Source organism: Podarcis vaucheri, assembly GCF_965113315.1.
Source record: "Podarcis vaucheri genome assembly, chromosome: 2".
NCBI classification, from domain to species: Eukaryota; Metazoa; Chordata; class Lepidosauria; order Squamata; family Lacertidae; genus Podarcis; species Podarcis vaucheri.
Genome location: NC_138760.1, coordinates 73,989,085 through 74,002,066, shown reverse-complemented (window position 1 = coordinate 74,002,066; position 12,982 = coordinate 73,989,085). Strand labels below are relative to the sequence as shown.

Genomic DNA, 12,982 nt, shown 5'->3' with positions numbered 1-12,982 from the left:
GAAGGTAAATGTAAACAGGAAGACTTCTATTGGCTTAGTCACAGCTTTGAAAATTGGTGCCCACCTGAGGAACAGGCCCTGGCACTGGATTAACTTGAAGTCTAATCTTTTAATGATAATTACACCTTTTAGAAAGAAGATGATTGTCAGATTTGTATAGTTTCAATTTAAAAAAAACACAAGAGCTAGAGACATGCTTCCCAAGGGAAGAGACGCTTAGTTACAGACAGGTAAGCCTTCCAGTATTATTTTGTTGCATTCTATTCCCCACAGCAGGAAAACTGAGTTTTTTTCAAACATATTGCTGCTTCTTTTTAGTAGCTGCCTTGCTAGCCAAGTCCTTTGCTTTCTCAGTTGCTGCCAAGGCAGTCTCCTTGGCCTTCTCGGTTGCCTCCTTTGCAGTTTCCACCAAGGTTTTGGATGGTGCTTCACCTGTAATAAAGCCAAAAGCTCTTAAGTATGTCCACTGAACTGCCTGAAGGTCTGAACAAAAAATCAATGTAAGGGTTTTAGTTTGCTGCCTCTGTTTGTTTAGGTATCACTCTCTACAGTGGGCATCTCCTTCCACATAGTTAAGGAAGTGTTATTTTATCTAGCCTTAATGTTCACGAGAAACACCAATTGGAAGAAGAGAAGAGCCAAAGGGGAACTCTCCTACTGTTTTCTCAATAGTCCATATTGCCACTAGCTAAAAGTCTGAAGTCTACAGGTTTACCTAGAACAAGCACAGAAGACGCCTGCCCCCCAAAAGGTAGCTCCAGACATTCTAAAGCTGCATTTTCTGTCTTCACCCCACTCCTTGGTTTTGAATGCTGAAACTACTCTGGAGCAGGACTGGTGAAATTAGCAACCCAAAACTCTCTTGGAACTTCCTGCAGAAAATGGAACAAGCTCTACCCTATTCGGTGCTAGCCTAAGGTCCAGTTGATGCAGCAAATTTGCTCCTCTCCCAACAAAATTTACATGCTTTCATGGGTGCAGTAAACTAAAGGGGGGAAATCTTGGCACTGGTAAAAGGGAGCTGTGCTTTTTAGAACCTGAATGTGCTAACAATGCTGGAGGCTTAGGAACTCCATCCCACTGTTTGCTTGTGGCATATTCTCAGACGCTTTCCTTTACCACCACAGTACTCACCTTGCATTTTGGCCAGCACGTACTCAAACCCTTTGGTACTCTTGGTCACATTGCTTTTGAACCTGGCCAAGCCAAACTCCTAAAACAAGAATACAGGGGGAGTGAGCAGAGAAATGAATAATGAATGCCACCGCCGGAGTCCACTCATTTACACAACCTGAACTCAGAGGAATCTGCCTGGCTCATCAGCTATCTTCCTAGTAGACCTGGGTGATATATTAATATATCGGCCAGGAGCTGTATGAGGAGCAGGCCGTGATGTCAGTTTTCACTGGTGAAACTGCCACCACTCCTGAGCTCCTCCCCGCAGCAAGCGGTCAAAGGAGCCCCAATGCTGCGCCTGAGCCAAGAGTAGGGGCAGTTTCACCTTGTTTCTCACGGGCAGAGGCCAATGCATCTTGTTTTTTCGACACTGCGGTATATCACCAAACTGTGATGTTTGGCTGGTGATACACAGCAGTGTTGAAAAGCTGATATCGCCCAGCCCTAGTTCCCAGTTACAAAACTATCCAAAGGTACCCGTCATGTTGAGCTCTTCTAAGACTGCCTCTTTGCAGCTGAAGTATATCAAGAGACACAGGTCACTGACCACTCACCTGGACAGCACGCGAGACACCAAACAGAGTGGAGGAAACCCAAGCTTCCCGCTGGACTTCTGTCCAGCCGCTGTTTTCAGGGTTCTCTCTGTAAACACACCGCTCCTCCACCACCTGCAAGGCACAAGAGATGGCACAACAAAATGACTATCAACTCCCCCCATAGGATGAAACACAGTAGGAGTTTATGCTGCTAGCCCTGCTCAAAGCCTGCTCACCATAAGACGTGCATGATTAATGTTCCAGGTGAATGTGGTCATGGTTCGGTTCTGTGGGTCCACAATGGAATCTTCGAGGATGTAGACAGAGTGGGCGACATTGGATGGAAAGAAGCGCTCTGCCCAGCGAGGCATCCTGTTGGTCTTGGTGAGGAGCCGCCTGGAAAGCAGCTTCTGGTCTTCTGTCACCTCTCGGTGTAAAATGTCTTCTGTCAGGACATGTTTGCTGGGGAGGAGAGAAGAGCATCTGACGAATTCATTTTAAGCTGTGCTTCCTCAACTGGTGCCCTCCAGTTGTTTTTTTGGAGTACAACTCTGATCGTCCCTGGCTGATGTCCATGTTGGTTGGGGCAGATAGGAGTTGGTAGTCCCAGAGGGCACCAGATTGGGGGAAGGCTGTTCTAAGCTTTCCTATGTGTATAATCATGTGACAAGAGTACATTGCCTCCTATCCAGTCACTCAGCAGAGCGGAATGCCATTCCTAGCTGGACTGCTTCCCTCTGTCCCACTTAGGCCCCAGTTTAGCTGTTTTTCCCAAGCCACCTTCACTAGATGGCATGTACGATGTTAACATGTTGCTTAGGGAGCTGCAGAGCTCCCAAGTGTAGCTGACCCTAGCCAAAATTGAGGCTTAATGACAGTGCCACTCAGCTAATCAGTGTTGACTTCAAGCCCTGCTTAGATTGGCTGGGATCTTCCTTTGTAGCTCAACTTGAGTTCAAGTCACTCTGCAAAGAAAAAAAGGATTACCTGAGGTCCCGGTGATGTCAGATGATTTACAGGCTGATTTACAGGCGAGTCAATCACCACCAGAAGCTAGTAGTTGGTTTTAATCAACTGATCCCTAATGAAAACACAAATCTGTGCATGTGCACTTTTACAGCAGTGTTAAGAGCTCAAACTCGGCCCTCCAGATGTTTTGAGACTACAATTCCCATCATCCCTGACCACTGGTCCTGCTAGCTAGGGATCATGGGAGTTGTAGGCCAAAACCATCTGGAGGGCCGAGTTTGAGGAAGCCTGGTTAAGAGGATGCTTTCCTCAAGAGTCAAGGCAGCAGGCAAAGAGAAAAGGTTGCCTGTGGCATTTGAAAATGGCTGTTCCAGAGCAAACTTCGATATTTTTTACACACACCACACCCGTACCTCCAGCATATCTGCCTATGCTAATCTATCATCTAGCAAATCTTTTTGATCTTATTTACTCCTGTTTCTAGAAATCCCTGCCCTGCCCCACCTCCCAAAATCCAAATGATCGGTAAACAGTAAGCTCCGACGGCTTAGCCTCAAAGAAGAGGCTATCAAAGATTACACCCTGATGGCCACAAAGCCTCTCCCGGCGCACTAGGTGAAAGGTTCATGCAGCGGCCTTGGCCAAGGCAGAGAAGAAAGGCAACTGCTTCACCAGCACGTACGTCTCCCGCCAGACTTTTCCCCACTGCATTACCCCGTCTTGAGACCGCCGCTGGGGGCAGCACAGATCGCCAGGATGAGCCCACCAAGTCGGGGCTGCGAGCACCTCGACGCGCGCTCCCCTAGCGGCAAGCCTCAGCCAACCGAGCAGCCTGTATGTACGTGAACAGGCTCGGGCTGTGAATGTGCGGGGCCACCCAAAATGTATGGGGCTTGCTCCGGAGCCAATGACGGGAGCAGGGATCACGGGAGGGAGAAAGTATCGCTCTGTCAGGCTGTCGCCCGGCATCTCCTACGAGAAAAACACTGTGCCCCCCCCAGCCCAGCCCTTTTCACTTCCTACTGGGGAGGGGGAGGGAGAGAGGAGACCCCACGGCCCGCGCTCACCTGTAGGGGTTCGGATAGCGCTGCCAGAAGGCGGCGAAGACTTGGTCCCAGGGCCCCTTGAGGACGCTCAGGGTCAGGAAGTATTTCCCCATCACCTCCGCGGTCACCGATCCTGCAGGAGGCGGAGAGGAAAGGGCGGCGGTCGCGCGGCGGTCGCCCGGCGGCCTGGCCCGCCTTACGCCTCCCGGGCCTCTCGCTCGCCGAGGCCTCTCTCCGGCGTCACGGCCAGTCCCGAAGATCGCGGCCAGCGGCGCCCAGCGGCCGCCATGCGAGGGCAGGGCAGCGGCAGCGACTTCCGCGACGAGCAGCCCAGGCGCTTCCGCCGCCTCAGCTCCGCCAGCCTCCTGCTTCCTCCCTCCTCGTGCACTGGGGGACTCAAGCCCCGCCCCGCCGCGGCCGCGCGCTTCCGGCCCCGCCGCGAAGCCCCGCCCCCTTCCGCGGGCTGCTCCGCCGCAGCAGCAGCAGCGCTGGCTGGGAACTGGTCCGTCGGCGGCTCGTTCCCCCGCCGCCGCCGCGTCCCGACTCCCTCCCGCCTCCGCCAGCGGCGACCGGCTCCAGCGCCATGAGACCGGGGTGAGCGCCGCCGCCCTCTCCCTCCGCAGCCCGGCCCTGCAGAAGCCGCCAGCCCCTGCCGCCCGGGCAACCGGGACTGGGCGCAGAGCGCTGTCCCGAAGCCTCCGGGGAGCCTCCTGTTAGGATCACCCTTGCCGCGTCATCGGATCCAGGGTCCTGCCAGACCTGGGGCCAGTCCCTCAGCCCCTGTGCGCCCACATGGGGGGAGTTCGTGGAGGCCAAGGGAAGCCCATGCGCCCCTCCCCTGGGGACAGAGCAGCGTAGAATCGCGGAAGGGTAGAGTCGGAGGGGACCCCGAGGATCATCTAGTCCAGCCCCTTAGAGCGTAGGGCAGCACCCCGGTGGACAGCTGCCGCAGAAATGGGTAGCGCTGGAGAAATACGTTTCTTGTCGTTGTGAATAGTATTGCCCTTTTTGCCTCCCTCTCCGCATTTTTTTGAAGTGCTGCTACTGCCTGCCAGTACAGTGGTACCTCGGGTTAAGTACTTAATTCGTTCTGGAGGTCTGTTCTTAACCTGAAGCACCACGTTAGCTAATGGGGCCTCCTGCTGCCGCCCGCCAGAGCCCGATTTCTGTTCTTATCCTGAAGGAAAGTTCTTAACCTGAAGCACTATTTCTCGGTTAGTGGAGTGTGTAACCTGAAGCGTATGTAACCCGAGGTACCACTCGCAACTGCTGTGGAGGATGCAGGGCACACCTGCATTCTGGGCAGTGCCAGGCCTTCTGGCTTATGCCTGCTGGAGCCCTCTTAGCTTTCGAGGTGACGTGGGAACGGGGAGGTGCTGCTCCTGAGTCACTTGCTCTACTTCCTCCTCTGCTTACTGCAGGTGAGCCTCTCCACCTGAGCCGCATCTGTCTTAGGCTGCGCCAGCCGACTCAGGTGGGGGCATTGGGGATCCCTCTGGACCACCTGGAGGGGAACACACGGCTGCCAGGGCAAGAGGATGAGCGGGCAGCGTGTGGATGCCAAAGTTGTGATGCTGGGCAAAGAGTACGTGGGCAAGACCAGCTTGGTGGAGCGATACGTTCACAACCGCTTCCTTGTGGGACCTTACCAGAACGTGAGTGTGTCCTTTGGGGGGTGGGGGGCAGATGTGGAGAGCCTTTCAAGTGGCAACTGGGTTGAGCAATCTGTAGTTCTCTTCCGCTCCCACCCCTCCACTTCTTAAATCTTTATCCGTGAATCTTGTATGTTGTGAAATGGACATTTGGTGAGCGGTTTGTAACCACAAAGGAACTTTGAAGCCTAAAAGAAAGTGAAACTAAGAAGGCCCGTAAGACAACGTGCCATATCAGAAGGGGCCATGTTGGCTAGGAAAAAGAAAGAAACTGCTAGTATCTGCTATCTGTTAAAGGTAGCCTCTATTAAAGGTAGCCTTGCAAAGAGATTCACTGATGTCACTAATCCACAGAAATATTTACTAGCTTGCCTGTCAGTATGTACTTGTGTTAGTCATTTGTTTGTGATGCTCCGACAGCCTAAAAAGGAGTGGGGGGGTGCAGCAATTCTTTTTCTATTTGTAAAAACTTCCTGGTTTGGACGTCTGGAAGAAATACTTGTTTGCCACTAGTGGCTACTTTCAAAGAGCTGATGAGGTGGTGCAGCTGCATTCATATGTATTCTTCTTATTTTAGACAATAGGTGCTGCGTTTGTAGCCAAAGTGATGCCAGTGGGAGGTCGGACCGTAACCTTGGGAATCTGGGTAAGTCTTAAGATGGGAATGACACTGGCTGTGTGTGGCAAACATAAAGTACCAGAGAACTAATGGGACATGCTTTGGTTGTGCAGGGGAGGGGGGACAAGTGTGAGGAGGCTTCTAGAACAGTAGTTCCCAAACATTTCCCACATGAACAACTTGAAAATTGCTAAGGGTCTTGGTGCACTACTTAACTATTTTTCTTTCTGTTGTAATGCACTATGCTAGATGCTACATGATTTTCGTAATACAATATCAATTCCAATTGTAATACAAATGGTAATACAATAAAAGACAATATGTTTCTGGCTCCTGGTCTTCACTCCTTTCAAGTCGCTTCCTCCTGCCTGTCGCTTCTGGTCTGTCCCAGAGCAGCCACTGCTCCTGTTGTTCACAGACATGCTGCAGACCACCCGAGTTAGGTTTGTGGGGCACCGTTTGGGAACTTTAGAGCTTTCTCAGTGGTGGCACCCCAACTGTGGAACGGCCTCCCCAGAGATGCTTGCTTAGCACCTTTCTGGCACGAGTTGAAGACCTCTCTATTTAGTCGGGCCTTTGAAACAATTTGTGGTCTTCAAATCCCGGCTCGTAATGTCTGGTGTTTATTGTTGTACACTGGTTTTCTCTGTGTGTGTTTAATGCTGCTATTTAATTATTTCGCACTTGTAGCTGAATCATTGTATTTATTCTTTTATTTCTTTTGAGCTGCCCGGAAAACGTTCTATTTACTTCACAACGCTGACAGTATTTCTTTTCGTTCCTTCACTTTGATCAGCCTGTTTTGTGTTTAATTGAAAGAGGGCTATATGCCAGGCTCTAGGGGCTGGATTCCACTGCCCAGTTCTGTTAGCAGACGCCAGCGCAAGGCCTCCCACTTGTGCGGTTGGGCTTTCCCCGTTGCTGTGTGTTTCCCCTAAAGCTGCTCTGAAGGGTTGGGTGAATCCCCAGAACAATATACAGTGGTACCTCAGTTTTCAAACGTAATCTGCTCCAGAAGACTGTTTGAGTTCTGAAACTTTTGAAAACTGAAAACTCAATAGCCGACAGCCAGGCCTCAGGATCCTGCACTCATCAGAAGCCACATGGCATGTTTGACTTCCAAGGCGTGTTTGAAAACCGAAGCATTTACCTCCGGCTTTATAGCGTTCGAAAACTGAAATGCTCGTCAGTGGAGACATTTGAAAACTGAGGTACCACTGTCCAGGGAAGTGAAATCATTTTGACAGACAAGCAGACTGGCTCCTTAGTGCTATGTTGAATTCCATTGGGATTCTAAGTTTCTCCCTCTTACTGTTTCTCCCTTTTCTAGGATACAGCTGGCTCAGAGCGTTATGAGGCCATGAGCCGGATATACTACCGTGGGGCAAAAGCTGCCATTGTATGTTATGGTAAGAGTTCACTTGCATGCCAACTCAGGTACCCTTGTAGCTCTGGACCACCAATGCTAGGAGAACATTCTTACAAACTTGGAAAGGGCGGTGCTAGCCAATCCATTGTTCTGAAGGAGATTTGTGTGCAAATATTTGGGAACAGAATCAAACAAATACAGAGGGAGTATAATTGGGATGTTGTTTGGGGATTATTGTTTGCTACATACTCAGGCCCTCCTTCCATCGGGATGTTAGTTGAGGGTCCCTTGATCTCTCCATTGTCATCGCTTTCTTACAGTGACAGACTGCCCTCTAGTTGCACAGGGTTGGTTCCTCTGCAGATGTGCAGGTGTCCAGTTAAGAACATCATGGAAATACCAATTCCTCAGGATGTGGTCACTTAGCCGCTGCTTTACTTGCCAGCTTTACTGCCTCTTTTCTTGTTTCCTAAGCTGTGTCTATTAGCAGTTTCACTTCCACAATAGAGAGGGCAGTTTGCTCTGCCTCAGAACTAGCAGCAGTGAGAGATTCTCATGCGTTGATTTGGGGGTTGTATCATTGTGCTTGTGTTTGTGAAAAGAGCTAGCGCCTGCCAAATACATTTTATGCCCTCAAATAGAGCCCATGTGGCAGCCTGCTTCTTCTGTCAGGGGCAACACTAACCTTGCACCATTCAGACACCAATTCCTGTCTTCATTTGTGTCCATCCCCCTTCCCTCTCCATGGTGCCACTTTAAGAGTGCCCTGTAAAGGCCAGAAGAGAGGCAAGGAGCTGCCTCTATAGTGCTCCTGTCTTTAAGAGGACAACTCTGTGAAAGCTGCACATGTAGTTCTATCTCCTCCTCAATAGCTATTATGATGGCAGCAGAGTTGCTGAAATCGTTAGTCTACCACTAGTCTGGGATAAATTACATGATTTGTGTTGGCCATGGGAGATTCCCTATCACTGGAGGTTTCCTGGTGTTTCTTTGCCTAAACACAAAACTGCATGGCTGTTACCTTAATAGGAGGGAAAACGTCTCTACCCAGTGATACTAGGCTGTGGTTTGGCATACCAAGGCAGTCAAACTATGGCTGCTCAACAGGACTGGCTCTACAGTTAGGTGAAATGAGACAGGAGCCTCAGGCAGTTGAAGGCTGATGGTGGTAAGAGAGACACAGTGAGATGTTGGAGTGCAGAGCTGTGAGTGCCACATGGCCTGTCTTGTGTCCTCTAAGCTAGAATGACACTGTTCTCTTGCCACTGTTGAGACGAGATTCAACTACCAGTCCAGTCAACTTTTGTACATGGAAAGAGGGTGCCATTTTGCCCTTTGCCTCAGGCAAAAAAATGTATTGCTCCAGCCCTGGTGTCTAAGTCAAGAAAGCTGGGCAGTTCCAATTAGCTTTCCTTTAACTCTTCGTGGAAGGGGATTTGTGTGTGTGGCGCTGTGGGTTAAGCCACAGAGCCTAGGGCTTGCCAATCAGAAGGTCGGCGGTTTGAATCCCTGCAACGACGTGAGTTCCTGTTGTTCGGTCCCTGCTCCTACCAACCTAGCAGTTCGAAAGCATGAAGTGCAAGTAGACAAATAAATCCCGCTCCAGCGGGAAGGTAAATGGTGTTTCTGTGCGCTGCTCTGCTTCACCAGAAGTGGCTTAGTCATGCTGGCCACATGACCCAGCTCCCTCAGCCTATAGAGCGAGATGAGCGCCGTAACCCCAGAGTCGTCTGCGGCTGGATCTAACGGTCAGGGGTCCCTTTACCTTATCTTATTATACACATTTCTTTATTTTTTATAATTTTTATTAGAGTTTCAAAAAAGGAAAAATATCATATACAGAAAAAAAAGAAAAAAAAAGTAACGATAAAAGTAAAACCATATGTACAACAAATCATATTCCTTTTGGACTTCCATCAACGTTGCTGACATCATTCGTAGTTATCCTTTTAATACACATTCCATCTTTTTTAGATGGAATATAAGGAATATTATACACATTTCAGTTGTGTGCCACAAAAGAACTCAAGATGCGTGGACAGAGGCTCTATTATGAGCTGTTCAGGGAAAGAGAGCAATTCTTTCCTAGCCAACCTATTCATTTCAGTACTTCAGTTACTCTGCCTATATATACAGGGGCCAGTGAATCTGCTTTATGAACTTTTTGGGTGGGATCTAGTCTTGACACCTCCCCACTTCCACAGATCTTACTGATAGCAGCAGTTTCCAGAGAGCAAAATTCTGGGTGAATGAGCTGCAGAACTTTGAGGAGGTAAGTAGATCTCCATTTCCAGGCAGGGAGAAAAGAAATATTCGCCTCACTGGGAGAGCCACAGGGAATATTGGTCTTACAGAGGAGCATCATTCTATAATTTGTATACTGGGACACTGGAGGGCAGTTCCTCAGTGGGATGGAGGGAGGGAGGGTGGCCAGTTGTTGATAAGTTACATGGTTGCTTGACTTGTATCTCATGTTTTTGGGAAGGTCAGAAGTATGAGGCTTCCAGACCGTCTCCCAGGTGGATTTAGCAGCGCAACAGCATTGTGTGTAACCATTCCCTGAGCTCTGTTAATTGTGTGCACCTTAGGATTGCATTTTGGGCATGTCAAATTTTTACTGTTACTACTACTACATTTTAATTATTATCTGCCCTTCACCTTAAGGTTCCAGGGCAGGTTGCAACAATTTAAAGTACAGTATGAAACAGTTTTAAAACTTACAATTAAAAAAAACCACAGTCACACAAAAATAGGGTGGGTCCTGTTGGTTTGGCTACATGGATTCTTGGCAATACCTGCTTGCTAGACTGACCTTGTATGGAAGTACTTGCCTTGTTCTCTTTCTCTGCAGAACTGCAGGATCTATTTGTGTGGCACCAAGTGTGATTTGTTGGACGAGGACAGGAGAAGGCGAGGAATTGACTTCCATGATGTGCAGGACTATGCGGATGGTTAGGCTTTTCTTCTTCACTTGTTGGGAGGAGAGAAAGGGAATCTCAGTGCACCAGGAGCTCTTAACATTGGTGCATCTACAATGGCAGTCCCCATTGTAGAGTAAAACAACTAAAACTTTCCGTCTGACATACTGTCATTTCAGAGATCAAAGCCGAGCTGTTTGAAACCTCCAGTAAGACTGGGCAGAATGTGGGTGAGTATTGCTTCCAGGGTGCATTGCAAGGCTTTATGGAGCTTAAGTGTGGCTAATGCCTCTGGACAGTCACACCCAGAGTGAGAAGACTGCTGTTCTCCTTTTGGTTGGGGACAGTTTGCACATGGCGTCACTGTGGCTCCTGATAAATAAGGGTGATGCCGAGTACCTTGCCCATGCTTTCTCGCCAGGTAGAACTGAACCACAATTCCAAATTCCAATAAGTTCAAGATTATGGCTGCAATCTAATGAGAGTGGACAAGTGGGGCAGGGCAGTAGGTCTCAAGGTATCACCGTGTTTACCAAAGGATATCCAGGATGCTTATTTCTGAGTTTTGTTCCCTTTTATCATTCAGTCAAAATTTTGTAGCCAGTGGCCATTTGCTGCCTCCCAAGTTCAGGTCAGTTCAGGTGTTCCTACTGAAGCCAGCTGTGGGCGAGACACCAATCCTGTGTTGCTGTGTTTTGTTTACAGATGAGCTCTTCATGAAGGTGGCTGAGGATTATGCGCAGCTTACTGCCTTTCAGGAGATGACAGGTGAGTTTCTGAACAATATACTTCCACTGTGTGTGTGTGCTCACAGGTTCTTCTGAACATGCATAGAACCTCTGGTGCAAATATATTTCCTGGACATGAAAGTGGGACTTGGGGACACGCTGAGTAAGAAAAAAAAGTGCTTTAAGAATGCCCATGATTTTTTACATATGTAGAAAGCAGAGACTCCATGAACTGCATTTTCAAATGGACTCTATTGCCTCTGGGAAGAGAAGAGCTGGGGAAAGCAGGGGAGGGGGACCTAACTGCAGTGGTTCAGGGTAGGGGGTGGTATAGTGTGGAAGGTGGGGCAGACTGTAAGGGGCACACAGCACAGGCTGTTAGCGACTGTGCAGTGTGCCAGCCCCCCCTCCACCTGGGGAATTGCAGTTGTCCTGTCAGCCAGCTCTTGGACTTGCTGCTGTTGCTGTTGCTGGATGCCAGGTTTGCATTCACCTCCCTCATCCATGATCTGATTGTGGATGAGGAGACTGTTCTGGTCTGTATCATTGAGATCTGGCTGGATGAGCAGGGTGGAGTTGGTCTGTGCCCACCTGGGTACTTGGTGTGGCATCAGGACAGACTTGAGGGTCAGGGAGGGGGAGTTGCGATAGTCTGTAGACTCTCCCTGTATGAACCAGCCTGGGCCCTGCGATCATCTGAGGCCCTTATTTGTGCCTCCTCTGTGAGAGGTCTAGGGTGGCAACACAATAAAGGGCCTTTTCTGTGGAGACTCCATCTGGGGAACGTTCTCCCCAGGAAGGCACACCTGGCATCTTCGTTGCATATCCAGGCATTTCAACCAGGCATTTGGTCCATGGCTTTTTAGATGTGGGAGGGGGAGGTTATCGGTTTGCTTTTATTATATATTTTGTATTTTTCTGTTGTGAACCACACTAGGCTCTTTAGATGAAGGACTGTATGCACATTTAATTAATAAAAGTAATAGTAATAATAATAATTGTTGATAACTTGGGAGTCGGGGATAATCTGTTGTGTGTTGGTCTTTACCCCCTGTATGCAAACTTGATCTGGACAGGGCAGGACTTTTCCCTGGGAGAAAGAAATCCTCTTAACAGAGCCATTAAATATTCTGCTGCTACAGATCTGCCCCTCTTTCCTAACCCTTGTATATGTTCTGCTTTCAGAGGAGAAAGGAGTTGATCTGAGCCAAAAGAACACTACCACCTACTTTTATAGCTGTTGCCATCACTGAGTTCTTTCCTTGTTTTGCCAAAGCAGCAGTGCTCCCCTCCTGGGATAGCAGTTCATGCTGTCTTTGGATAGTTCACACTGTTTCCCTGCTGTATGGAATGTCTTGCCCTTTCGGACCTGTGGAGCATCACTTGCTGGCACTTCTCCTTGGGGAGGGGGGAGAACATGGCACACGCTGCGAGATTTTCTGCTGCCTTGTTGACCAGAGACCTTGACTGCCTTGTGCTCCCATCCCTTCCAGAGGCTGACTTAAAATTCTTGACGCGCTTCAGGAATTGCTTTTTCACAACTGGCTCTCCAACGCTGAAGACACCTTGTTCTGGCAGCGGTTGGTTCTGCTGTTTTGATGGTGTTGCACCTGATTTTTTGCTTTATTATTTAAATGGCTTCTAATAAGCTATGTATATGTAAATAAAAGTGCATTGTGGTCCTGTGTTGTTGAGAAACACAGCTAGGTTTGTTTTCTTATTGAAGTTACTCAAACTTGTTTCCAGGCTAAACTCCTAGAGGAGATGGGAAGAAACATGGCTGCCTCTCCTACTATGGGCTGACCACCAGTTTCCAATGGTTGATGTTTCTCTGCGACGTTCCAGCAGTTGAAACATGCATTGGTACAGGGAGAAAAAACAAGCATCTGAGGAGGCTTAGGAATTTGCTGCATTTTTTTTAATCGGCCAATTTGATAGATGTGTACGTGTGTGATAAACAGGCCCAGTT

The 12,982-nt window shown here is 48.9% G+C and overlaps 2 protein-coding genes across 2 annotated transcripts; one reads left to right on the top strand and one right to left on the bottom strand.

Annotated features, from left to right (window-relative positions):
* Positions 1-89: 89 nt before the first annotated feature.
* On the bottom strand, positions 90-4,076 carry PRELID1 (PRELI domain containing 1). The gene is made up of 5 exons (XM_082213396.1): positions 3,749-4,076; positions 1,949-2,174; positions 1,731-1,844; positions 1,135-1,213; positions 90-432 (listed from the first exon to the last, which is right to left on the bottom strand). Exons 1-5 carry the CDS (start codon positions 3,838-3,840, stop codon positions 293-295), a joined length of 651 nt encoding a protein of 216 aa, XP_082069522.1. The 5' UTR covers positions 3,841-4,076; the 3' UTR covers positions 90-292.
* Positions 4,077-4,176: 100 nt separating this feature from the next.
* RAB24 (RAB24, member RAS oncogene family) lies at positions 4,177-12,711 on the top strand. The gene is made up of 9 exons (XM_082213398.1): positions 4,177-4,321; positions 5,149-5,382; positions 5,957-6,025; positions 7,329-7,407; positions 9,572-9,639; positions 10,219-10,318; positions 10,465-10,515; positions 10,991-11,053; positions 12,199-12,711. The coding sequence occupies exons 2-9, from the start codon at positions 5,266-5,268 to the stop codon at positions 12,264-12,266; spliced, it is 615 nt and encodes a 204-aa protein (XP_082069524.1). The 5' UTR covers positions 4,177-4,321; positions 5,149-5,265; the 3' UTR covers positions 12,267-12,711.
* Positions 12,712-12,982: the final 271 nt, after the last annotated feature.